The sequence below is a fragment of the Mycteria americana genome, chromosome 5 (genome assembly GCF_035582795.1).
Source record: "Mycteria americana isolate JAX WOST 10 ecotype Jacksonville Zoo and Gardens chromosome 5, USCA_MyAme_1.0, whole genome shotgun sequence".
Taxonomy (NCBI): domain Eukaryota; kingdom Metazoa; phylum Chordata; class Aves; order Ciconiiformes; family Ciconiidae; genus Mycteria; species Mycteria americana.
In genome coordinates this window covers 57,542,239-57,570,063 of record NC_134369.1, presented here as the reverse complement: position 1 = coordinate 57,570,063, position 27,825 = coordinate 57,542,239, and the positions used below count along the sequence as shown (strand labels likewise).

General features: G+C 36.4%; 1 protein-coding gene across 7 annotated transcripts in view; it reads left to right on the top strand.

Annotated features, from left to right (window-relative positions):
* DICER1 (dicer 1, ribonuclease III) overlaps positions 1-24,715 on the top strand; it is a 70,514-nt gene extending 45,799 nt beyond the window's left edge. For all 7 annotated transcript variants that reach the window (XM_075503517.1, XM_075503519.1, XM_075503520.1 and 4 more), the window contains 13 exons: positions 978-1,157; positions 3,066-3,279; positions 3,641-3,794; positions 5,931-6,113; positions 6,466-6,571; positions 6,672-6,847; positions 7,126-7,909; positions 9,362-9,517; positions 13,387-14,269; positions 16,351-16,619; positions 19,259-19,421; positions 19,513-19,588; positions 19,881-24,715. In XM_075503517.1, the coding sequence (XP_075359632.1) occupies positions 978-1,157; positions 3,066-3,279; positions 3,641-3,794; positions 5,931-6,113; positions 6,466-6,571; positions 6,672-6,847; positions 7,126-7,909; positions 9,362-9,517; positions 13,387-14,269; positions 16,351-16,619; positions 19,259-19,421; positions 19,513-19,588; positions 19,881-20,046 (3,510 nt within the window). In that variant the 3' untranslated portion in view covers positions 20,047-24,715. The remainder of the gene's footprint in view (positions 1-977; positions 1,158-3,065; positions 3,280-3,640; positions 3,795-5,930; positions 6,114-6,465; positions 6,572-6,671; positions 6,848-7,125; positions 7,910-9,361; positions 9,518-13,386; positions 14,270-16,350; positions 16,620-19,258; positions 19,422-19,512; positions 19,589-19,880) is intronic.
* The last annotated feature ends 3,110 nt before the right edge of the window (positions 24,716-27,825 follow it).

Sequence of the window (27,825 nt, the reverse complement as noted above, 5' to 3'; positions counted from 1 at the left end):
GACAGACAAGAAAACCTTTTTCTTGCAATACTTCACAAAAAGTTTGAATCTTTGCACAGTGTTTCTTGGTGCTTCTTGTTACAAGTGCCTTTCTCAGTCCTTTTACCTCACTAGTGATTTTTGAAATAGTAAAATGCATGATTATGGTATCTCTCATTCAGAGGAGTTGATTTGTCAAGTGATGCATCATTCTTTCTTGGTTTTTTTTTAAATACAGAATCCAAGAATACTTTCCCTTGCTGTCGTCCCAACTTTTCACATCTGGAAAAGAAGCTTTGGCAAATGTTTAAGGTCTACAAGATCCTCTTGGGCTTAATATAGTTACTAAACTTATGAGTAATTTTCCATTAGGCCAAGGCCATAGTTTTGCTACAGTATAACTTTAATATACAGGACTACATGTATTGCAATTTAGTTTTAGATAAACAGGAGGATCATTTTTGACACACACACACACACACACACACACACACACACACCCCCCACACACACACACCCCCCCACCCCCCTTCCCTCTGTTAAGGTCCAAAGACAAAGATCTTGGACACAAAGTATGCTCCAGAGTTACTGGCTAAATGTGGAAATTGGCATCAAAACTTCAGTTCTATTTATGGTGACGTGCTGTCTGTGTTCTACAGTTAGACTTGCATTTCTAACACAGGATGGATACAGAGGAAGTTTAGGGATGTAATGGAAGTTGCCTCTTGGCAAATAGGAAGATCTGGGAGCATCGTGCTCCCTTGATGCAAGTGTTCAGACAGATCTCATGGCTGCCAGGCCGGGCTGCTGACCAAACATTTTTGCTTAAGAAAGAAAAAATTACTTACATCTAGATTATTTTTTTTATTCCTCATTTTTAGCAATACCTTTCCAAATAAACATGTGAAGGTCTGTTCAAAGAATAGTCTTAGCTGAATTTTGCTGATTTTTATCATGTTAATGTTTTGGGGTTTTTTTTTTCTTTTTTTTGTTTTTAGATTCCAGAGTGTTTAAGGGATAGTTATCCCAAACCTGACCAGCCCTGTTACCTGTATGTAATAGGAATGGTGTTAACGACTCCTCTACCTGATGAGCTCAACTTCAGGAGACGAAAGCTATATCCTCCTGAGGATACAACAAGATGTTTTGGCATATTGACAGCCAAACCTATACCTCAGGTAATGAATCTAGCTCGGATCCTTATTGTGCGTGCCTTACAACCTGTCATTTTCCACTTATTCCCACCCTCAGATTGAAGAGTGGGAAACGACCATAAGTGCTGCTTGTACCAAGTAACCTCCAGAAAATAAGCAATATTATAGAATCATATAATAATTTAGATTGGAAGAGACCTTTAAAGATCGAGTCCAACCGTTACCCTAGCACTGCCAAGTCCACCACTAAACCATGTCCCTAAGCACCTCATCCAAACGTCTTTTAAATACCTCCAGGGATGGCGACTCAACCACTTCCCTGGGCAGCCTGTTCCAATGCTTGACAACCCTTTCAGTGAAGAAATTTTTCCTAATATCCTATCTAAACCTCCCCGGCACAACTTGAGGCCATTTCCTCTCGCCCTATGGCTTGTTACCTGGGAGAAGAGACCAACCCCCACCTCTCTACAACCTCCTTTCAGGTCGTTGTAGAGAGCAATAAGGTCTCCCCTCAGCCTCCTTTTCTCCAGGCTAAACAACCCCCGTTCCCTCAGCTGCTCCTCATAAGACTTCTGCTCTAGACCCTTCATCAGCTTCATTGCCCTTCTCTGGACATGCTCCAGCACCTCAATGTCTCTCTTGTAGTGAGGGGCCCAAAACTGAATACAGTATTTGAGGTGCGGCCTCACCAGTGCCGAGTACAGGGGGACAATCACTTCCCTACTCCTGCTGGCCACACTATTTCTGATACAAGCCAGGATGCCATTGGCCTTCTTGGCCACCTGGGCACACTGCTGGCTCATATTCAGGCGGCTGTTAACCAACACCCCCAGGTCCTTCTCTGCCAGGCAGCTTTCCAGCCACTCTTCCCCAAGCCTGTAGCATTGCATGGGGTTGCTGTGACCCAAGTGCAGGACCTGGCACTTGGCCTTGTTAAACCTCATACAATTGACCTCGGCCCATCGATCCAGCCTGTCCAGGTCCCTCTGCAGAGCCTTCCTACCCTCGAGCAGATCAACACTCCTGCCCAATTTGGTGTTGTCTGCAAACTTACTGAGGGTGCACTCGATCCCTTCATCCAGATCATTGATAAAGATATTAAACAGAACTGGCCCCGATACTTGAGCCCTGGGGAACACCGCTTGTGACTGGCCACCAACTGGATTTAACTCCATTCACCACAACTCTTTGGGCCTGGCCATCCAGCCAGTTTTTAACCGAGTGAAGAGTACACCCGTCCAAGCCATGAGCAACCAGTTTCTTCAGGAGAATGCTGTGGGAATCCATCCAGTCCAGTCACCACTTCATTTTCTGTCTTTAGTGATGGAACAATCTGTTCTATTTTAGCCAAACTTTTGTTTTACAATTTTATATTTCATTATTTTGCGGTGGCAAATTCAAAATGTTCCTCCTTTTTTGTGTGAGGTGTGATAGGAGTGGCCTATCAGCTACAGAGATGGTCTGCAGTGCTACCTTATCTGTATGAAAGCTGTGGTAGCAAGTCCTCTCAGCATTCCTAGTCTGCAGCAACAGAAAAAGTAGGCCGTGTTAATTGAAATTGACACCTCTTGCCTAAGAAAATTTTTAATAAAAAGATATTTTCTGTGCATGAGACTCAGCTGAGGAATATTGCTGGTTTTCACATGTCTTACTCCATTAATGGGAAAGACTTCCATTTTTACTTCATCTTATATAAAGAGCTATAAAACACAAGGAGACCTATTAAAAAAAAATCAGTCATTCTTTAAGCCTTCAAAATCTCATATATAATTGAAGGTCATCAAAGGTCAAAATTCTGATCCAGTTTGTTGTAGGGTCAGGCAAGTGCTACTTCACCATCTGAACTAAATGACCAGTACTCTCTAGAGGAATCCTACCCTGGATTTTGTCTCTTGATTTCTTTTGTTTTTCTTTTGTTTTTTTCTTATTTAGATTCCTCACTTTCCTGTGTATACTCGCTCTGGAGAGGTTACAATATCTATTGAGCTTAAGAAATCTGGTTTTACGCTGTCTCTGCAAATGCTTGAGCTGATAACACGACTCCACCAGTACATTTTTTCACATATTCTTCGTCTTGAGAAACCTGCACTAGAGTTCAAACCCACAGAAGCTGATTCAGCCTATTGTGTTCTACCTCTTAATGTTGGTAAGCTCTTGTTTTTTAAATATTCACTTTGAATTCCTTTAGCGACACGTTTGTTAATGTTTGTTAAATTTCAGGTGTTAGCTGTAGAAATAACAACATATGTGGTAATATGAAAATTTGTCATTTTTATTTTTATTACTTCTTCACAATTCCAAATTAGTTTTAACTTGGTGATGTGAGTTGATTTATAGTAGGTTTCCACTGACTCCATAAGGGTCTAAAATTGTATATGTGTCTCCTTTGAAATTTTTTTGAAATAATCAAATATGTGTACAGAATAAGAAAAAAATTTTGTAATTTACAACTTACCAGAAAAGTTCAGCCTGGAAAACACTCTGAGTTATGCATTTTCCTTTTTAAGTTGATGACTCCAGCACTTTGGACATTGACTTTAAGTTTATGGAAGACATTGAGAAATCTGAGGCACGTACAGGCATTCCCAGTACACAATATACAAAAGAAATGCCTTTTATTTTCAAGTTAGAAGATTACCAGGATGCAGTTATCATTCCACGGTGAGTACTGTATACATACTTTAGGTATGTACCTATTGTATTTATACAAACACTTGAATAAGGGGTTGTTAGTATCTGCAACAGAATTGCTTGTAAGATAAGTATGCTATTAATCGGAAGGTATCTAGTGGTGTCTCAAATAATCTAAAGATATTTTTTAGTCAACAGTTAATCTTACATAGTAGGATTTAAGTGTTTAGGCCTCCCAAGACTGATTACCTTTTTATTAGGAATAGTAGAGTTCACCACAAAACTCACATAGTATTCTGATAAAACATTGCAACTTCATCAAGAACTGGCCTACTGAAACCAATTTTAATTTGGAAGATTGAGCGGGCGTCCTGTTCTCTGGTTACTGCTTATTTATATCAAAGGCCTGCTAAAGGAGGGTATGCTGTTGGTGATGGAAAAATTAACAAGTGAAAAAGACCAGTTAAAAGAATCTTTCTATTGAGTGGTATTTAGAGGAGAAATTTACATAATTTTATGTACTGGATATGCAAAAGTTCTCCAGAATTAGTAGGTTTTGTAGAGACTTAATTATTCCCTATGTCATATTTGGCATGATGTGAAAAAAGAAAATGGACTGACTGTTTTGTGCTTGTATCTAGTATACTGTAAACAACAGTAGTTGCAGAATATATATGGAAGATAAATATTAGTACTTTGGTTTGGCCTCATCTATGTTAGACCTTTTTTTTTCTTCTTCAAATGTCTTCCTATCTGTGCTGATGACTACTGTGGTGAAAACACTAGTGTAAAAAAGTGGTGATGGACCATCACTGTGTATAAGCACTACTTCATTGTGATCAGAGTTAATGCCATAGAAGTAGCTCATAGGTGGTGTAAATTAGCACAGGTGCTGGACTTCAGTGAAGCTATGGTATTTCACCTGTCTGAAGATCTGGCGCTCTTTTTTTTTTATTGAGGGTGGGGCTGGGGTAGTTAGCTGAGTACATCTCTTTTATGAGAATTCTTAGTTGCCACCTGATAATGTTCAGGCTTGGGAGAAGCCAAACATTTTTGACCTTGTTTCATACATTAAGAAATCTCAGAATTTCAAATACTTCTGTTTTCAGTCAATATAAAAATGGTGGAAATATGTGCTTGTCCTTCTCTGTTCTGTGTGGTTGTAAGCTCCTTAGGGGAAGCATAATACAATGACTGTGTATTGGTACAGTTCTCATTGAATTCTTCAGAATAGGCATAGTTGTGAATAACATAAGAAAAAAGGATTTCCTGAAAGCTCCTTTAACCAGTATGTTCTTCAATGAAGAAGTTCAGACGCCTGGGAATATGGTTTTCTTGATTTTTCTCTTTGGAAAAAAGCTAAAAAGACTCATTAATAGTATGGTAATTTTATTTAGTGATGTCTATTTAGATATTTGAACAAAAGCTTAAAATGATAAACACAGCAGATCAAAGCACAAAATAAGCTAATATGCAAATCTAAATATCGAATGTTGATTTCATGGGTTTTTTATTATTATTATTTTCCTGTGCATGTTTATCACCGTAGTATCCAATGACCACAATAGTATCACAATAAAGGCATTGCAGCATTCTGGCTTTATTTTGCTAACATTCTGCCTGTATTACAATAACTGCATTGTTCTTGGAAGGCTTATGAATTTACCTTACTAGGTATTTGGGGTTTTGTATTTTAACTTTATTTTGGAGGATGACTTGATTAAAATGCCAGTTTAGATGTAAGGTGGTACAATCTTTGTATGCAGTAGAACTCCATTTCTACTGATGGTAGCACATAGGAGACTAGACATTAAAAAGCCAAATTATCAAGTTTGATTGTTAGGTGTTTGGAATTAAGAAATTCTCATTTGCAGCATTACTCTTGGAGATTGTTGTCCAGAGCTTAATTTTGTATTAGGTATTGAAAACATAAATCCTGCATTTAATTTAAATGTTTCTGTAGAGGGAATTCTGTAGATTATAGATTGACTTTATTCTTCCTTATCTTACAGCACATTTCTCATCTAGTTATTTGAGTTAGCTAAACAAATGGTTTCTACAACAAAAAACCCCATCAATGAAAAACCTCAAGTGAGCTATTTAACTTTGTCACCTGACCACATGAAGGACTATAACATATGCCAGAATGCCTTTTTTTTTTATTAGGTATCGAAATTTTGATCAGCCTCATCGATTCTATGTAGCTGATGTATACACTGATCTTACTCCACTCAGTAAATTCCCTTCCCCTGAATATGAAACTTTTGCTGAATATTATAAAACAAAGTATAATCTTGACCTGACCAATCTCAACCAGCCACTGCTGGATGTGGACCACACATCTTCAAGGTAACAACAGTCATATTTGTGTCTGATGTTTGTAGTTTGACAATAAAATGTTGGGGGTTTTGGGTGGGTTTTTTTGTTTTTTGTTTGTTTGTTTGTTTTTTAAATTATGGGATAAAGCTGAAGGCTTGTGTTTTCCAAAATAATTACTGATTTTTTTTCTTGAGGCGTACTTAACTTGTATTATAACAACTGTAACTTGAATCCATTTTTTTTCCAGAGGTAACTGTGCTATCACTGCACAATTCATTAAGGTTGAATACTAAGAATAAGTCATCACTTCAGAAAGTTTAGGCTAGTAAGTTCTATTCATTAATTATGTACTTACATTAAAGTATTTTCACATGTCCTTTAGACTTAATCTTTTGACTCCTCGCCATTTGAATCAGAAGGGGAAAGCACTTCCACTAAGCAGTGCTGAGAAGAGGAAAGCAAAGTGGGAAAGTTTGCAGAATAAGCAGGTAAAATAGAAGTATCTAACTCAAGTTGCTTCTCTCTTAACAGTGATCTGATGACTACCTTTACAGGTAATATTCTTTTCTTCCCCCCTCCCTTCCCCAGATACTGGTTCCAGAGCTCTGTGCTATACATCCTATTCCAGCATCATTGTGGAGAAAAGCAGTTTGCCTCCCCAGCATACTTTATCGCCTGCACTGCCTTTTGACAGCAGAAGAACTAAGAGCTCAAACAGCCACTGATGCTGGTGTAGGGGTTAAATCACTTCCTGCAGATTTCAGGCATGTATTTTTTCAATATGATATCTGACTTCATTGGAAGGCAAGGTGAAAACTTAACCATTACTGCATGAATTCGAAACTGATACCCTTTGTCTAACTCATGTCAGTTTTCAGTGAAACAGTTTAAAAAGACTTGATTGTGAGTGGTGAAGTTAGATGCTGCAGTCACTGTTCTTTTCAGAAGAACATGGCTTTTTTTAAACATATATGTGCATATAGAGTCTTCTTGTCTTGTGATAATATTTTTTTGTTAATAAAATCAGCATGTATCTTTACAGATATCCTAACTTGGACTTCGGATGGAAAAAGTCTATTGACAGCAAATCCTTCATCTCTATTCCTAACTCCTCTTTAGTAGAGAATGAAAATTACTGTAAGCACAGCACAATTGTAGTCCCTGAAAATGCTGCACATCAAGGTGCTAATAGAACCTCTTCTGCAGAAAACCATGACCAAATGTCTGTGAGTTACAGAACATTGCTCAATGAGTCACCCAGTAAACTCCAAATTGATGTCTCGGCAGAACTTGCAGCAATTAATGGTGTTTCTTATAATAAAAATCTTGCCAATGGCAATTGTGATTTAGTTAACAGAGACTTTTGCCAAGGAAATCAGCTGAATTACTGCAGGCAGGAAATACCTGTACAACCAACTACCTCATATCCCATTCAGAATTTATACAGCAGTGAGAACCAGCCCAAGCCCAGCAATGAATGTACTCTACTGAGTAATAAATACCTTGATGGAAATGCTAACAGATCTACCTCAGATGGATGCCCCAAAATGGCAGTGACCACCAGTACTTCAAAAGCTATTAATCTTTCAAAAGACAGACCAGATTCTGAAAAGAACCCTTCCAGTGGGTACTCCTCAAAAACTCTTGGTCCTAATCCTGGTCTCATTCTTCAAGCTTTGACTCTTTCAAATGCTAGTGATGGATTTAATCTGGAGCGGCTAGAAATGCTTGGTGATTCATTTTTAAAGCATGCCATCACTACATACTTGTTTTGCACTTACCCTGATGCTCATGAGGGACGGCTGTCATATATGAGAAGCAAAAAAGTAAGTAGTAACACTTCAATGATATTATGTAAAAGGCATGCTGTAACAAGCCATATATATAAAAATTTCACTAGAAGATTGAATGGCAACAGGTTGATTTAATTCCACAGCTTTACTGATTATACATTGGGTAGCATGCATATTAGGAATAAAAATACAGGACTGCAGGATTAATGTTGCCATAACTGTGATTGATTGAAACTGTTTTCTACAGTTCATTTTGAAATCTAAACCAGCTGATTACCAGTCTAAGAAAGGACAGGACTGAACAGAACTAAAAGTCCTGGGTTAGTGAGGACATTTGGTGGACTGAACAGTAGAGCTGTATTGAGTAGAAACTCTCTAACAGGAGTGCTTGAATGAAAATGTGAGAGTTAGCAGCACAGAGCCTTAGGTTGTAGCTTTATTTGACTCTCCTTTGTTTCCTCAATAAGTTACTTTCCTTGAAAACTTTTAGCATAATCTTACAGGAACACTAAAACTGAAACAAACAAACAAACAAACAAAAAATCTTAGAACTGTTGCATTAAAACTTTTTAAAGTATTTTAAAGTAAATGTAAACAGTAGTGAGCAGAGTCTTCAGTTCTACTGCTGCTGCTGCTTTTAAATTCTGGAATAATCAATCGTGTAAGTTTTGCTTTGTTTGGGTTTTTTTCCCCACATAATGTGATGACTTGAATTAAATGCTAAGGATTTGATTGTCTATCTCTAATAAAATGCATCACTCTGAGAATTAAATGACTGAGTAGTTTAATCTTGGAAAATAAAGAGGGTTAAATAAATTGCACAGTTCAAATAAAGGAAGTGACTGAATATTCAAGTTCAAATTTCAAGACTTGAAACATCAGATGTGGGTTAAAAATGAGAAACTAAGATCAGAAGTTGATAGTTGAAAAGGAAGTCTGTTTGTGTATGTGAGAGTGCTTTTTTCCCTTCCCTTTAAAATATTTAAAAGAATTTTAGACGCTATCAAAATAACGTCTGGATTATGACTTAATAAGATTTGTTATACGGAACTGTTCTAACACTTTCTACTGTCCAGGTTTAGGTCAATCTCCCCATAATAGCAATCATTTTTCATTCCAAATCTAGTCTGAATGTTGATTATTCATACTGGTAATTAGTGACACTTGTACAGGTTATATTTACTATTATTTTAAAAGTAGCAATAATTTTTTTTGCAAAGAGAATTTAGTTTATCAGATTTCTCTAACTGAAATTGTCACACCTAAGATGCTTGGCCTTAAAAAAAAAAATTAAAAAAATCTGTACCTTGCTTTGAATTGGTTGTACCATATTAAGAAAGCTGAACTCGCTTTTGAGAACTAGAGAAAATGCGTAATGGTACAAGATCTGGCTTGACATGTAAAATAATTTTGCTCTTTTTTGCATTTTAGCCTATTTTAATGTAAGTATATGTCCAGAGGTTTATCAGAATGTTTTCCTTGAAGGTCAGCAACTGTAACTTGTATCGCCTTGGAAAAAAGAAAGGACTGCCTAGCCGTATGGTGGTGTCGATTTTTGATCCCCCAGTCAATTGGCTTCCTCCTGGTTACATAGTAAACCAGGACAAGAGCAACACTGATAAGTGGGAGAAAGATGAAATGGTAAGACTTTATTTAACTATGTTGAGGAATAACTATTTGTGTGTCTGTATTCTTTCACCCCTGCCTCCTCCCACCTCCCAGATATTTTGGTATGTTTTCAGAAAAAGAAAAGTAAATCTGTATCTTTGTTTCCTTTCTAAAACTTCACTATAACTTAGGGAAAATAAGAGGAAAACTGATCCTGAATAGAACCCAAAGTAAGGAAATTTACTGAACATCATCCAGTAATGAGTGTATTTATTAATGGAAAAGCAGGAAAAAAAAACATTTTGCTTGTAATTAGCATGCTCTCAGGAGTTTTTCTGAAATTTCTCTTGGAAGTTTTAAAACAGAATTATCATTGCTGGTTTTGCTGTAATATGTATAAGCAGAAGACTCTGTTTTTTAATAAATGAGTTCACCTTTATAGAATATATGAAAAGGAGTTGCTGTTTTTCACAGTGCTGAGGCAGAATGAAGATTAGAACTGGCTTGAGAAAATGTTCAATATTTGTTGCTGTTAGCTACACCATGGATATGACTGAGAACTACTTCTCATCCAAAATACAATGCTGGCTTTGACACCCTCACTGTCTATCACCAAAAGCTTCAGAATGACAAATCTTAATTGAGAAAGAATTCAAATTATTTTATAACTAAACTCATTGTATGTTGAGAGTAGAAGTGCATGTATAAGAAATATCACTGATCACAGCAGTCAGTAACGTAATCTTTAAGTGTTTGAGACCAGTTTGGAGGTCAGGGGAAGGGGTGGAGGGATTTTTTTCTTTTTACCAATTCTGAAGACCACACTCGCATTGTAGAACCACCAGAGGGCACATGAGAGGACTGTTAGGTAGATGTACTGTGCAAATAAATGTTTATTGCAGAATAAAACAACCTGATTATTGTGGTTCTGTATTGTGCCAGGACTTCATTTCAAAGAGACTTACTGCTATACCTTTCTAAAAATAAAAGAGCACATTTGGGGCAGGAGCTAATAATTGCTTTTAAAAAGCTTTCAGTTCTCCATAACTTTTCAGTGGCCTCTTCCTCTTTGCTAGTCACTGCTTATACGTGAATAAAACACATAATTGCAGACCAAAATGCAGACAGTGATGCAGCTGAAGAAGTGGGTTTTTTGTGCCAAGTAGGTGTAAATTTCATTCTCCATCCATGGGCTGATGGTCTATGACTGGGGCTAGAAATCTCCTATCATTATGACAAATTATTACTAAAACATCCTAGTCAAATGTTGATTTGTGTGTGTGTGTGGTATCAAGCTTTATTAAGGGGAAGGATCTTCCTTTGTTCATTTGATCAAATAGCTGATTTCCAAAAAGTGTGGGGAAAAAAAAGCACTTACATGTATTTGTCTTCAGCTTGTAAGTGGCCATAACTTATTCAATCAGGTATTCTTTAAGAAAAGGTTCTTTCTTCTGGGGTTCATTGTTGATTTATTTTTGAAATGTTGTCTTAATGATGAAAAAAAACTAGATTAAAACTATTAGAATTGCCTCCTGTCTTCTTTACCTGCTGTTCATTCTCATCACTTAGAAATTTTTTTTTTTTTTTTAATACAAGAAGTGATGTGCAGACAATGCTAGGGTAGTTCATGTAGCTGTCCTGCTAATTAAAATTAGTTTTATTTTAAGAAACCTGTGAACGAAATTGTAATAAAAATGAAATTTATAATTTGTTAAATCTTTGTGAAAACAGACACTGAAATTTGTTTTGAATCGTCCATATAGACATGTCTAATTCAGAGAGTGTATTTTTATTTTAGTGACAGATATGACAGGTGGTGTGTAACAAGAAAAAATCAGCCCTAGCTCTAGTTGGGACTGGTTAAATTAGTCTTATTATGAGCATTATACTGCTACTAGTATCCAAAATAATTATTTCAAATCAAATTTTGCTATCTCTTTCTGATCAATTAAAGTTACAGAAAGCCCTGCTGTGCATATGTGAGATGGGTAACTACAGCAGAAATTCTTTTGGCAAAATGTCTAAACTATGAATTTCTATAGCTGCTTTTTTTCCTCTCCTCTCGTTACTAAACCTGACTAAGCCTGCTCCATTCTGATGAAGAACGTCATGATCTGTTTGATCCTTAGGTGGTTTCAGGTGCTGCCTAGTGCACCTTAGAGCTGCCACCCATCCACACCTCTAGAGGGTTGTGCATTTGGCCCAAAGGGAGAGGTCCCCAGTGGTAGCATCTAGTTCACAGATTTGCAGGATGAAGTGACTGAGACCTACAGTATGACATACATAGATTGAGGGCAGATACAGGCTGTTTCACTTGATTCAAAATGGTGTTGGCTTTCAGGACCCAATCCAGAAAAGCACTTTGAATCTGATCTTGCTCCTATCGAATTCAGTGGCAGAATTCCCACTGACGTCAGTGATGCTGGGTTGAGCCTGTGAATAGTCCTTTTGATGTTAGGAAGGCTACTTGTGCATTTAGCTAATATGTTTAAGTGCTTTCCTGGATTGGGGCCATGGCAAATTGTACAGCATTGTATAGCTTGGGCATATCTGTGTTCAATTTATACTTTACGTCAATCCATACCACTTTGCTCAATATGAGCAGAGAAAAGACATGAGACATCATTAGTTTTACTGTTGTGGGTATGTATGTAAGTATTAGAAAATTGGTGACAACTTTAACTTTTCTTTTAATTAGTTAAGGCTATAAGTATAGCCTGAAAAAAACCAAACCTTTAAACAAATATGTACTTGTTTAAAGGATAGGATTAATATTAATTGCCTTTGCATTGAGGTATTATCCTACTTCATGATTTAATGTATATGTTAAAATTCAGTTTAAAAACAAACAACAAAAACCTATATTACACAAGTATGCCATTTTTTCTGCTTTTCCATTTTTAGACCTGCTATATTGAAATCCTGGTAATATTAAATGTATGACAAACTGGAGAGATTTTATATTTATTAAAATTAAGAACCACAGTACAAGTTGTTAATTCTTACACAACCAAAATTGGCCTATATCTAACGTCTAACAAGCAGCAAGATCACTTACTGAATCCCCAACACATGCAGTCAAGACTGTCAGCCACATAAGCATTAGATTCTTGCCAACTAACTGGTATTAGGCTCTCTGTTTTGATTTGTAATATAAAAATCGCCTACACTGTTTCACTAAACTTACTTTCTACTAGTTTGCCAAGTAGACTGAATTAATTTGCAACTGTGTTTGAGAGCATAGATAAATGTAATTTGCTGCTTCAAGTGATGATTATTGAAGGATTATGGTAAATAAGTTCTTACAGTTGTTTCATTGAATGTATTTTCCATTTGTGTGTCCCAAAACTGAGATTATCGTGATTGTAACTATAGTAAACCCTGCAAGCCCCTTAGTATTTGCCATAGAAGGATGTAGAAAGAATCTTCAAAATTACAGTGATTGAACATTTGTAATAGCCTTACTTAGCAGCTAGAGAGAAGGATGCAACCAAAACTGTTTCTTGTACTTATCTAAATTTGTTAATTTAGAATTCTTTCTTTTGTTTACTTTGGTGTGCAAGTAAATGTTTAGTGGTTTTTAAAATTAATTGTATGTGCATTACATTCAAATATAAGCATGACTTCCTGTGAAATGCAGCATGTTTTATAGGTAGAACGTACACTATTATAGGTTAGTAATAAAGGTTTTGTATTCCAAGACAATTATTCTAGTCTTAGAATGCTAGTGTTAATTGAGATTTTATTGTACATCTGATCGGATAATGTAATTAGGAACATGAATTTAAAAAAATCAGTCTTATTATTAGCAGACACTACTCAAATCTTACTCTTCTGACACTTCTGGAATAAAAGTTTCTCGTTTCCCTCTTCAGTACCATATTTTTTGTGTTCTTTCATAGACAAAAGATACCTTGTTGGCTAATGGTAAACTTGATGATTATGATGATGATGAAGAGGATGAAGACCTAATGTGGAGGTTACCCAAGGAAGAAACAGACTTTGAAGATGATTTTCTGGAGTATGATCAGGAGCATATCAAATTCATTGATAATATGTTAATGGGATCAGGGGCTTTTGTGAAGAAAATTTCTCTCTCACACTTTTCAACCACTGATTCAAACTATGAATGGAAAGCACCAAAAAAGTCATCCCTGGGTAATGTTCAGTTTTCATCAGATTTTGATGATTTTGACTATAGCTCTTGGGATGCTATGTGCTATCTGGATCCTAGCAAGGCTGTTGAAGAGGATGATTTTGTAGTGGGCTTCTGGAATCCATCAGAAGAAAACTGTGGTGTTGATGCAGGAAAACAGTCTATCTCCTATGACTTGCATACAGAGCAGTGTATTGCTGACAAAAGCATTGCAGACTGTGTGGAAGCCCTGTTGGGCTGCTATCTGACCAGCTGTGGTGAAAGAGCTGCTCAGCTTTTCCTGTGTTCATTGGGGCTGAAGGTGCTCCCTGTAATTAAAAAGACTGATTGGGAAGGCACTTTGTGTGCTACCAGAGAGAATTGTAACAGTGGGCAGAAAAATCTTTCACCAAACTCTGTTTCTGCCTCTGTAGCTAATTCAGAGCCTTCTCTGTATAAAGACCTGGAGTATGGCTGTTTGAAGATTCCACCGAGGTGTATGTTTGATCACCCAGATGCTGAAAAAACCCTAAATCACCTTATTTCTGGTTTTGAAAACTTTGAGAAGAAAATAAACTACAGTTTTAAGAACAAGGCTTATCTTCTTCAGGCATTTACTCATGCCTCATACCATTATAATACCATTACTGGTAAGTTGTCTTAAAGAAACTAGGGTTTTTTCCCATATTGTAAATGTAAGAGAAGCAGTATATGTTGTGTTCCCGTACGTAGTCTTTTTTTCAGACATCACGTGGTACTTTAAGAAGTCAGTAGCCTCTGAATACAAAATCTTAGAAAAGAATACTTGCCCCTTATTTAGAGGAGGATACTTTTTGAAGCTGTATCTCAATGATTATTAATCTTTTGACTTGATACAGATAGAAGAGTTACTGAAGTCTAACCAAGTTTTGGGAAAGAGCAGTATTTTGCATCTCTGATTCTGTATCACTAGTTGTATATGACTGACATTAGATCCTCATTTAGCTGAAATAAGTTATTGTAGAACTCTGGAAAATTGCAGTGTACTTCTAGAAGTAGTGGTCATGTTTTGCAAATATATTTAGCAACTTTGTCCCATAATTTAATGCCAAGAATGTTACCCTTTGACTGTACTTCTGAAGATTAAAAGTAGACTATACAATTTTTATTAGCCAAATAGTCTATAGGATAGCAAAATATGGAGACTTCCGCTTGAAGTTGTGAATTGGAAGGTTTAATTTAAGTATAGGCATTTTATTGCATAAATATTTAAAGTCAAAGCTTGAAGCAATTGGCTAAATCATACTAAATATTAATTTCAGGTTAAAGGCTTAATGTTTCTGTACATGATCTCATAAAATATTTTACAGCAGTACAAATTTGTATTTCTGTAATCTTCCTGAATTACTTTTGCTTACATTAATTAATTATAGTATTCGTTCATTCTAAAACTTTAAATATTTTCCTATGATAATACGCAATTAAAAACAAACCATGGTAAAATTCCAACCCTGTTTGAAGTGAATGGCAAATTTTTGTGCAGTCAGCAGTCTGAATTTTTCCCCATAGTGAATTGGTTCCTTATTCCAAGGAGTAAGAAAGCTCTGCTTTAATTAAAGAAATAAGTCATTTTGAAATGTTAGTACATCGAGAAAGAGTTCTGACAAAACACTGAAATGCTCCTTTGGTTTTTCATTCTAGATGATATTACCCACATATATATATATATATATATATATATATATATATATATATATATTTACTTTTTACAAATATTTCACAAAACATATAGAAGGTAGATGATTCCTTTTTATATACATACACTAAAACAAACAGAAACCTTGAGGCCTAGTCTCTAGATGAAATTATGTTGATGGTAGCCGAAACTTTTGGTTCCTTTTCTGTTTACCAAGCAAGACAATTACGAATTGCTGTTAGCTGTAACTTTGTCTCGTAAGGAGTAGTTAGCAGTTGAGATCTGACAGCATCTTAGGTTCAGCTGCTATAAAAGCAACCTAGTACTAGCCATTTCATTCTCATGTTACTTGTGTAGTAATTTTGTCTTCCTTCCTTCTCTACCCACCTATCCCTGTTTACTTTCAAGAGGTTTTTTTGCTTTTGTTTATATTCTAAAAATAGACCTCCATAGCTCTCCATTCCCGCATCCCCTGTCAATTTTCCAAGTGGCAAAGGCGTGGCAATTTTAGTTTCCAGTTTAAAAGACCCATTCTGAATGGGAATCTTTGTTCAATGCCTTTTGAGAAATCTAAATGTGTGGCAAATTAGATGAAAAATCTCAGCTTGTATGTTCCCCCTGCTTTTAATACATTGATTTATTTATTAACTTTTTGGATGTTTGTTACTGTTTTCAGAGCAGCCTACTGGTGGAATCTCTTGATTTTACTTTTTTGATGTTTCTCAGCACAATGTGAAGATCTTGAGTAAAAGCATTAATTGATTATAAACACAAGTGTTTTGCTAGCCTGACAAATTAACATTGGGTTCAAAAGTGGCTTTATTATTAGATATAACTTCTGGTTTTTCTGATTTTTTTTTTTTAATAATTCAATAACAACCTCTTTAAACACAAAGATACCTGTTCTAAAAAACAGATTGTCTTCTCTGAGCATTGGTTAGTTTGTAGAATTTACATGGCAGTGTACCAAACCTGCTATCCAGAAAGGCCTGGAAAGAATGTGTGTGTTAAACTTAATTGTGGTGTTGTACATTCTTCTGTTTCCAACACTTTAAGATTGTTACCAGCGCTTAGAATTCCTGGGAGATGCAATTTTGGACTACCTCATAACCAAGCACCTTTATGAAGACCCACGGCAACACTCTCCAGGAGTTCTTACTGACCTACGATCTGCTCTAGTCAATAATACCATTTTTGCATCATTAGCTGTAAAGTATGACTACCACAAGTACTTCAAAGCTGTCTCTCCTGAACTGTTTCATGTTATTGATGACTTTGTGCAGTTTCAAATGGAAAAGAATGAAATGCAAGGAATGGATTCTGAGGTTAGTGGAAGTAGAAGAAAGGTGTTAAGTATCTGATTTGAAGCATGTCACTGGATTTCTTCGCGTGATGTGCATTTTTGTAATGTTTTAGTTTTACGCACACAGCAGCCATAGCAGCAGGCTCCCAGTAATAAAGCATGCAATAAGCAGAGTAAAATATAATTTTCAGAAAGTATAAAGTCAATAAGAACATGCAGAAAATAATTAAATTGAAACTAGTTTGCCTCTGGATTTTTCTGTGATACTTGATTTCAGTCACTATTTTGCTTTTGTGTTGTTGTTGTTAGAACAATGTGGCGGGGGGGGGGGGGGGGGGGGGAGTTAGCTTGCTTTCTTCACTGACAGGTTGGAAGCACTACTATACCATAAAATTTTCATGAAGAGTTACTCAATCGCGTAATGCTGACTCAGGATAGGATATATCCATGCAACGTCATGAAAAATACTACCTTGGCACAATGCTGGGATTATTTAATGTAGCACACTGACAGAGATTTCCACTGTTTTTCCATCTGATCATTTCTGCTGGAGCAGTTGTCATTGCACTGTACTCAAGGGTGTTTGACATGCTCCTAAAGGCTTTATCTCTGCTAGCCAGGGAAACATTATGTGCATCTTTCAAATAAGCTACTTGAAAAATAGTTTTAACTGGAGACTTGCAAACACAGATCATATCTGTGCTATGCAGGAAGGCTAATGATAATGAACATCTGTTTGCTGGAGAATGGACTAAAACTAACTCATTTAGGTAAACTGCTCAGAGAATGTATGAGAGCAAGGGCCTCGTGAGTCAAATGCTAATCGGAGTCCTGGAAGAGATGGACTTTCTCATTATCCTTTCTTTAAAAGTGTTATCCAATAGATATCCCTAATAGTTTGTCTTCTGAAAAACTGACCAATCTCTTTAGAAAATATTCTGTCTGAGAATACTCCAGCACTAAATAAACATGTTATCTTTGTCTTAATTTCTTCTTTCTGATACACAATTTAAAAGCTTGGGAATCAAAATACTTCAGTTACATATGTTTTTACAGCCGTTGCACTCTGTTGCAGAGTGAAATCCATATATTTTATGGGAAGGTTCAGGAAACACTGAGAAGTTTGTCACTGAAATTTAGATAATATAAACTATTTTGATCAGAGGATCAAACTCTCTCATCCAGCTTGTTTTCTTCACAATATGAGTGAAAAGGCTAAAAACTTATTTTAAGAGCTCATAGTAGTGATTTTTAGCTTTGTTCAGTTTTTGCTAGTATGCAAAAAGATTGCCTAGAAACTTCCACCAAAGTTGCAACCAAATTGTGTGATAGCTGTTTCAAATAAAATTCGTGTTTCACTCTCCCTGCGCCTGCTCCCTATCTTGGTCTGGCACTGAATTACTGAAACTCTTATTTCATCAGAGTTAATGCAAGAGTCTTTGTTTCTGCAGTTCATGCCAGCTAGACTGGTTTCCATGTGTGTCTCCACGTCATCTGCTTTTCTTTTTTCAAATCTCACTCCTGAAACATCTGTTGTCCCTTGCCTTATAGCTCTTAGTTTCTCTCTCCTTCTGTTATTCCAGTATAACTCAAAAGTGCTTCAGTTTGCACTTGGTATGAAATACGCTATTCAAAACAGTTGAATTTGTTTTTTAACATCAAAATTCCCGTTTGGAGTGTGTACACATCAGGTCTGACTTCTTGTTTGATTTATTTTAGGTAGAAATACTGGGTGGGACTAGTTTATGAAGTATTATGGTGACTCTTAAGAGGACTGAATCGGGTTTTAAACCCCAAATAGGGGCCAAATGGAGTGAGAGGGTAGCTGCTGGGGGAGAAGACCGACAGAAACTTACTTCTCTTTAGGCAGAGGAGAGTAATGGTCAAAACCTTTGTTTTCAGATTACTTTGTTTGAACGTAGGTGAATGTACATTATATGTATTTTAGTAAAGGATTAGATTGACCCAAGACCTTTAAGGTATACTGCAAGTTTAGTTTTAATAATGAGAATAGACTATTGTCTTAAATTAGTAGCATAAAAACCACTGCCTGCTACATTTAAAAAATACCTAAGTGTGCCTGTTAGTTCAGTCTGATGTTGCTGGTTATCAGTTATTAATGGCTTATTTTACTAATGCTTGTTTCATGCTTGTCTTCTGGGGTAAATGAGGTAAGGAAAGGTACATCCGACTTTCATCCAGAGATTGGACTTACAGATTTTAAAGTCTCCTTCTAGGAGGTGTTTAATGTATGAACTCTTCCTTTGTTATGAGTAGCTTTCTAGTATTAACTGATAGAGCCAAGTCTGTTTCTTATTGGAAAAAACAGACCCACGGTGAAATCCAACAGAATTATTACAGGAGGAATTCACAAAGCATATAAGGTCTCTGTACGCAGTGGTGTTTGAGTTTTTTTTTTTTTTTTTTTCACATTTGAAAAATGATATATCCAGCAACTGAGTTTCATTGGGGAATAAAAGAACAATTTCACTGTGGAAAGTTGTCAATGAAAAACTTTAAGGAAGAGCTCAGGATAGGATGTAAGAGAGCTTACATTTCTGAAGATCTTTTGTTTTATTTTAAAAGAAGCAATTGTTTCTCTCTCTTCTCTTCCCCTTCTCCCCCCCACCCCCCCACCCGGCTTTTTTTAATTGCAAACAGCTCAGAAGATCTGAAGAAGATGAAGAAAAAGAGGAAGACATTGAAGTACCAAAGGCCATGGGGGATATATTTGAGTCCCTTGCTGGTGCCATTTATATGGATAGTGGAATGTCTTTGGAAATGGTTTGGCAAGTGTACTATCCAATGATGAGGCCATTAATAGGTATTGTCAGCTTTCAGAAAATAAATTAAGTGCCATCTGCTATGAAGAGAACAAAGCTAATTTTTTTTTTCTCCCCCCCCCCCCAAAATAGAAAAATTTTCTGCTAATGTGCCCCGTTCCCCAGTGCGAGAGCTGCTGGAGATGGAGCCAGAGACAGCCAAATTTAGGTAAGAATACACTTCCTTTGGTACACACTGCCATAAAGTGTTTTTAAGCTGTGCTTCATAAACTACTGAGGATTTTTAAATGTCACGAATTCCTTTTAATTTCTTTTGCACTAAGCAGCTAGCATGATCATTATGTTCACTGATTTTTATTTTTTTCCTTGCATAACTTTGAGAAAAGTAATGATTTCTGCTTAACTATACTGCTTTAATTTCTGTAGAAAAGAGAATGTAGGTCTCTTATTTCACATTAACTTGCCTAGGCAGTAAGTACTTCTTGTGTATATTTTTGCAGTCCTGCAGAAAGAACTTACGATGGAAAGGTCAGAGTAACAGTGGAAGTTGTAGGAAAGGGAAAGTTTAAAGGTGTTGGCAGAAGCTACAGGATTGCCAAATCTGCAGCTGCAAGAAGAGCACTACGAAGCCTCAAAGCAAATCAACCTCAGGTCCCAAACAGCTGAGACTCCTCTTAAAAATAAATAAAATTGGGGAAAAAAAACGCATACAAATAAAGTAAATTTTTAAAAATGTTGATGTTGAGAGGAACAAATTGGAAGACAGAATTTAAAGTTTGTTTGATAACAGAATAGGTAACAAAAACATTTAACATGTATAAAATTTTGGAACTAATTGTAGTTATAGTTTTTTGCGCAAACACAATCTTGTCTTCTTTCCTCACTTCTGCTTTGTTTAATCACGAGAGTGCTTTAATGATGACATTTAGCAAGTGTTCAGAATAATTGTTGTCAGGTCTTTTTGGTTTACTTTTATTGTCAGTACAGCTTTGCTTAGTGTTAGAAGGCCAGGGAGCTTACGCCTAATGCAGTTGCTAGATTTATATATAGTAATCTTGAAATTCTTCAATCTGTGCACTAGTGCCAGTCATAAAGCAGTTGATAAACTGTACTGGATGATTTGGTATAAGAAAGAATAAGTGTGCCAGTATTCTCCTTTTTTTTTTTTCCTTTTTTTTTTTTCTCTCCATGTCATCTTTTATACATTAAGATGGCATTCCCAATCATTATTGCACTTATTTGTTAGGGACAGATTTTAATTGAAATGGCTGGCATACTGGTAGAATGAAACTTCAGTTTCCTTATGCCACACAGTCTTGCATAAAAAAAGGTTCTTGCCTTAAAAATAAATAAACCCTCATTAATAATCTTTAATTTCTGATCTTTTTTGGAACAAACTGTTTTACATTCCCTTCATTTTGTTATGCATTTTACAATGATACAGCTCTATATTTACAGTACAACTCATTACTATAGCTGTGACTTATTACAGGATTATAATAGAAATTGTATTCATATATATGTAATTAGGTTATTTTTAACAATTCTGAGGAGGTGGTTAGTCTACAGTTTTTTTTATACCATAAACAAAATATGGTCTTTGGCTAAAATTCCAATTTTACACAAACCTGCAAGCTAGATAGTTCCAATACTGGAAACAGTAATGAATAATTGCACAGTGCAAACTGTCACTCTAACAAAATAACCTTAGACATATCACACCTAAAATATGCTGCAGATTTTATAGTCAATTGGTTACGTATTTAACAAACAGAGCACCTTTACACTTAGAGATATTTCCACGTAAATTTCTTACTGTACTTTTCAGAGTTGCATGCATATTTCATCTACCAAAGCTGTGCTGTTAAATAACATGAAAGTTGATGTTTGAGATATAACTGCCGTACTTTTGATACATCTGTGATTTAGGTCCTTAATTTAGAGAAACTAGCTCATTGCTGTTTTGGTCTACTGGGGGCGGGGGGGAAATCATACTTTTATTTTTTAGGCTTTGCCTATACTTCTTTAATTAGATTTTTGTAGGCACTCTTCACTTAAATACCTCAGTTCTTTTTTCTTTTCTTTTCCTTCTTTTTTTGCATGCATTGTTGTTTTTCTGTTTTGGTGCTATGTTTATATATTATGCTTGAAATTTTAATTTTTTGCACTGTAACTATAATACCTCTTAATTTACCTTTTAAAAAAGCTGTGGGTCTCGTATTCCCACCAATATCAGTAGAGGTTTGCTGCAATTTTGCCCTGTTAATTATGCTTGAAGTTTGAGAAAGCAGAGCAAGTTGTTTTAACGTTTTCCAGCACAATAGTTTGAACTTGATGCTGTGTCTTATGTATTAAATTACAAATAAATACTGTATTTCCTGCTTTTAAACCCTATTCCTTTCCTCACAAATGCACACTAAAACAAAACAAAAACTGTCAGCTCTTGCTTTCTTAATAAAAAAAAAAAAAATAAATGCCTTAGTGACAAGGGGTAGACATTAAGCTTTTCTGAAATACAGTTTTCAAAAGTTCATGTATTTTCTATCCCAGTCATTTTTCATTCTGCAAAAAGGACCATTCTTGTATTTGAAAGCAGCATTGTTATAGTAGTCAGAGAATTAAAATACTAGTTTATAAAAAATTCTAGCATTTGTTTGGTACTTTAGTCATGAAAATATAACAGGGAAGTATAAGACCTGCAAGTCTTGATGTGTATAAAACAAATGTAAATGTGATGGAACAGTAAAAACATGCAGTCTAAATTTTCAAAGGTAAATTGCTATGAGTTAGCTGTTAAAAAAAAAAAAAGTCACCGATTTAAGTTGTAGCTCTTTCTTCATGGTAGGAGTAAAGTTTCTTAGAGGAAAATACATGATCACTAATGTTAACAATTCTGTTTTTCTGGCCAGACATCAATCAGCAGATAAAATCAGACCATCTAGAAAGTCTTAAGTAGTTTTAACTGCATTATGAAAAACTAAAATTTAAGTTAGTCTTTGAACGCCTAAAATTTCTTACTGATTGTTACAAGGTTGTAGATTCTCAGGGGTTTCAGGTAATTGTTAGCGGTAAAGTGCTACAGAGTGTTTTGATGCAAAGGAAATTAACTGAACTTGCTCTGTGTTTCAGAATAGTTTAATGATCACTTTGTTACTAGATAAAGCCTATGAATTGGAAATCTGAAATGTGTAGTGGCTGACTATAAAGTAGTTTCTGCTGCTGTTGTGTTTTTAAATGCGTTTTAAATGCCGTAATTTTTTCCAGTGTGACCTCATTGAAATATTTTTTATCCTTTGAGATAGAAAATTCATATTAGTTTCCATGTTATACATCTGTGTGTTTTACCCTGCAGTTGATATGATTTTGATATTGGACAGTGTATGCTATTAAAGACCTAAATCTGATCATTTGAAGGTTGGGATAGAAATCACTTGACATGCTATAAGCACAAGTGTAAGCGGACTGTTGCAACCCATCTTCAAAAGCAACCACACAGGCTCATCATAAATAGTGTGGGGGTTAGTTGGCATGAACCTTGTTTTTTTTTATCTAAGTCCTGTTATACTGTACTTTAAACAGTCCTCCTAACTATGCTGCGTTTTTATTTTTATGGCTTTTTTTGCGCTGTTCTGTTCATGTAGCACAAATAAGCATTGCACTTGGTACCATGCTTTACCTCATTTCAAGGAAAAAATGCTTAACAGAGAGTAAAAATGTGGTTTGGCCTTGCTGCTGTTCTGATTTACTGAATTTGAAAAAGATAATTATAATGCCTGCAATGTGTCATTTACTTGCACAACTTAAATAGGTCATTTGTAATGTCTGTGGCATTTTTACTGTATGTGGAAAAATACAACAAAGATGTGTAACAACTCTTGATTGTATTTTAAAGCTATTGTTTTTCTACTACATCATTTTACTGTTATGTGAAGTAATTAAAATTAGAATGACCTCTGACACTCCAGTAATTATCTCTGAACAAATGAACATATTACATGTATAATGTAGTTTTTGTGAGAAGACAGCCCCTAGTAATTTGGTCAACCTCAACTAAATCTCTGCTCAGTCTGAATATTGCGTGCCCAGTAGCGACTTCTGAAGTGTTTGTTCAGCTTGATGCTGCTAAAGTCCGTACAGAAAAAAAGCCTACTATTTTTAAGTCTCATTACACAATAGTATGTTGTGACTGCAGAGTACAGAACTTGGACAAGAACCAATTTCCGTGCTGGGGAGGAATATAGTGGTGGCACAGGGACAAGGTGCCAGATCCTCAGCTAGTGCAAATTGATGTGGTATCGTTTTAATCAATGGAACTGCATTCTTCTACATACCTGAAGGTCCTGTGCTTATATTATGTTGCAGAGTTTGGGTTTTCCTCCTTGTAAGCAAATATAGAACCATAAACTGGAAAATGTGGGGTTTGTGTTGCTGCATATGACATAACTATGCTACGTGCATTTATCTGTATAGAAGGTGAAATCTTTGTACCCCAGTAACAGCAGCAGACGTAATCCGAAAATGACAAATAGCACCGTGGTCTGCTGTGATACTACACTTGCCTCTGTCTGACAGTGTTCTGGGTTTGTATGTTTTGGGTGGGGTTCCCTACAAAAACATTCTCATGGAAATCTCTGTATTTATTACATGAGTAAAGCGAGAAGGATTTTGATTTTTGGTACTTAATTACTGACATTGGTCCTTTTCCAGTTGCTCTAATCTTCAAGAAGTTAAAGTTAATTTCTTTACTTTCGTATTAGGTTTAAAACTTAAAACACTACAGTTCATGACCATGAAATGTAATCTAAATATCAGCTGTAACTCAATCTGAATTATGTTAGCAAATATCTAGAGGTCATTGTAGTATACTCCACTAGCAGTTAAAATTAACTTCTGTCAAAGCTAACTACATTTCTTAAAAATAAATTTTATTCAATAAAGTCCTGGGGTTTTTTCCCTCTTTTATTTGAATGGCAACCACAGACTACTATAATTGCTTTGTAGATGCACTCAGAATTTACTGCAGCAGCAAGTTGGAGAGAAAAATGTTTGTGAACAAGAATTGGAAATTGCAGGCATTTTTATTGTAAATAGTTTGACTGAAAAGATGGTTAAAATCAAGTAGAATGAATAACAAATATAATTTGATGGACAATAAAATATTTACCATCACATGCTGCAGCTGTCTTTAAGGGACATAAAATGTAATTCATTCATACTGTAATCATGCTGCAGAAGTTTGCAATCTGCACCTTATGGATCACAATTACCTTTAATAGTTTTTTGTAATAATTGTAGCTGAGTATATCTCCAATAAAGTTATGGTCTGTTCACCTTGTATTGTCTTTTTGCTTTTGTTTTTAGTTCCTCTTAATCTTTCCATAAATCTCCTAGAGTTTACAAAAAATTACTTTTCAGTCTCACTCTAAATAAAAAAAATAATTTGTGAAAACATTATTTCTTGACCTTGGTTAAAGACAAGTCTGCTTGTCTCCTTCCTCTGATGGATGAACTGTCTTCATAGCTCTGTGAAGCCTCTTAAGGGACACTCAGGTTAAAAATGATGGTGTACATGCTACAATTTGATCTCTGTGTTGACCATTATACCTGCAAAATTTCTGTTGGAGCTGGGAGGCCCCAGAGCACAAGGGATCAGTAACACAGGTTTGTACAATTCGGCACATGTTTTAAAAATAACACGTTCATATTAGCTAATAGTCTCAACATTAATAACATTGATTGTAATTATTTTTCCCATTTGTGTTCCATTAGTATTTCACTTACCCTGAATACTGAAAGTGTGCTTGTAGAGCATTCTGACTGGCACACCAGTGTCATGTCTCTGTTTTACGGAGACCAGACAGACCTGCCAGTCAAGGATCAGGAGATCGGGAGTCCTCCTTTTTGAAAACTTCCCCGCGCAGCAGTCAGTTTCTTGACATCTGCAATGGGCGACTTCTACTACATGTTTTGTCTTAGGTTATAGAGAAAGGCCTGCTGAACTGCTGATAGGCATGGTGGTACCTTCTTCTGGGACTTGGAGGAGGGCCAAATCACCCAAGTCTTTCAATGGTGTCAGTTTGTTCCTTGTCTCAGGTGTAATGAAGCAAGCAATTCTCAGTTGAGAATCCTGAGGAACCTTGTGGATCTTCTGTGGCTTCCCAGCTCTTTTTTCCCCCTCTGGGTTCCACCCTGACACTGATGGCACTGGTAGGTAAGGCCCTTTAAGCTCCAATGTGTCAGCTAGTAAGCTGTAGTAGGGGACGACAACACAGCCTCCACCCCCAAGTTCTAGCAAGTGGGTCAAATCAGAAAACTTTCTTTCCCCAAACTTTCTACAGGAAAATAGGCCTGAAAATAATAATTGAAAAAAAATAGTTGAAGATGCCATTATCTTCCTGTTTGTTGTGGATGAATGAGATGAGGGATGGCCATCTAAACTTGAGTCTCGAAGGAAGTGGTCCATCCCTTGCTGGGTAGTAAAGTGAAGCATCCAGAGTTCTCCAGAAAGTCAAAGTGTAAAATCAATAAAGGTTCTGCTTCAAAGGCAGGTGACTGCATTTTTTGCCAGTATGGGAACATCACCTACTTACTGTAGATTTTGAGTACAGCTTACTAGCAATGGTGTTGAAACTGCATAGCATAAAGATCCTTTTAGTTTTTTAATCTTAAGCTGCTCAGAATGCAGCAACGACTGGCTTCTTCCTGCCCCCTGAAGGAACATCAGACTTGACTTCAAAAGAGGAATAATTAATTTTACTAAAGCTATAACATCAAGACACAAATTTTCAGGATAGTTACCATTTGTCATCCTGACAAACCTCAGCGGCCACTCTATAGGAATTGGAAAGAGAATATCTCTGTCTATCTGAAGAGGAGTTTACAGGTACTGGTTTTTCATCTTATTATAAGAATAAATGTGTTTCATAATGGCATCAATAGAGCTAAGATATGTATTTGGTTAGCTGCTATTCCTTAAGTAAAACCATACAGAAAAAGGAATTTGAGTGAAAACTGAGGGGGAATAAGTTTTTGAATATGCTTGCCCTGAAAAGGGGTAGTAACAAAGCTAATCATAACTTCAAGTCCAGAAAGAGTGGAGCAGATTTGGTGCTTGGCTGGGCTTCCCTCAACACTTCTGCTAGAGTCCAGGTGCAGGATCTGTTCCTTAGAGGAAATCTCCATGTCAGTGGACACAGGCAGTACTGACATGTAAGTGAGTTTTATTTTTCTCATAGCTGTGATTATGTCCTTCCTTATTGTAGAACATGAACAATACTTTCATTTTGGTGAGTAAAATAACCAAGGACCTTCCATATGTTACGAAAACAGTATCATTTACTTTGCAGCTTAACCACCTCCACTTACCTAGGTTATATTCTTTTTTTAACATTACTTTTATATATATATATATATATTTTATTGGACACCTCATGCTAACTCTTAAATTGAAGTAATTTTCTTCTGTTAACTTGAAAATTTCCTGTAGTTTCGGGTTCCTGTCCAGCTCCCACTGAAGTCACTGGGAAGACATCCACTTGGGCTCTGTAATTTGTGTGTATTTGAACTTAACACAAAAGTCCTTCAGATATAAGAAGTGTAAATTCCAGACGTCAAGTAAAAGTTGAGAAATGCAGTGATGTGCAAAGGCAGCCTCTTCTGTTTTGTTTCTATTTTTGAGGCTCTTAAGTAAAAAGGGTGGCATTTTTGCCAGCTACCTACTTTTGAGATAGCCCACCTATTATGGTGAATATCCAATTGCTTGCTCCATTTCCTTTTGCCAGGTGGGCAAGATTTAGGGGGGAGGGATGAGGGCAATCTTCCTCACAGCTTTTATTAACATCTAGGATGCTTCAGCTACCTTCAGGCATGCGCTCTGCAGATAGCTGCATCTGGGCTAACTCCCACCCATTTCTTCTGCTTTCAGTGGAGCCACGTCAGCAGCCGCAGGGCACCGTTCGGTTTTCCTGCCCTTAGATCACCCTTTCAACCTGAGGTGAGTTGGATGAGAGAGAGGCCCCTTCCTCCCCACCCAGGGCTGGCACTCAGCTGGTAAGATGGATCCCACACTGTAGCTTGAAGCTGGAAATGTTCGTTCAGGGAAAGCGATGGGGCAAGGAGAAGAGGAGATTTCATGACGGCCAGTGAGTCACTAGTTACTCCAGGGTCATGCTCATCTCTTGCCAAGGTGAGGATGATCCCCTTTTTATTGCCACTTGGCCTGAAGCAGGGGAGTGAGTATGAACTGTTGCAGCTGTTCCAGCATTTGTAATAAAATGATGCCAGGTTTGCAGACTTCACTCACCTAACTCTGAAGCACTGAGCTGCAGGAGGGGAATCTGGGATCACCAGTCCAGTCTTCAGCTATATATTCCTTTAAGAAAGTAGTTTCCACAGAAGTACTTGAGTGGCACTTTGCCATCAATTTTAGGGTAAGGCTTTTAACTT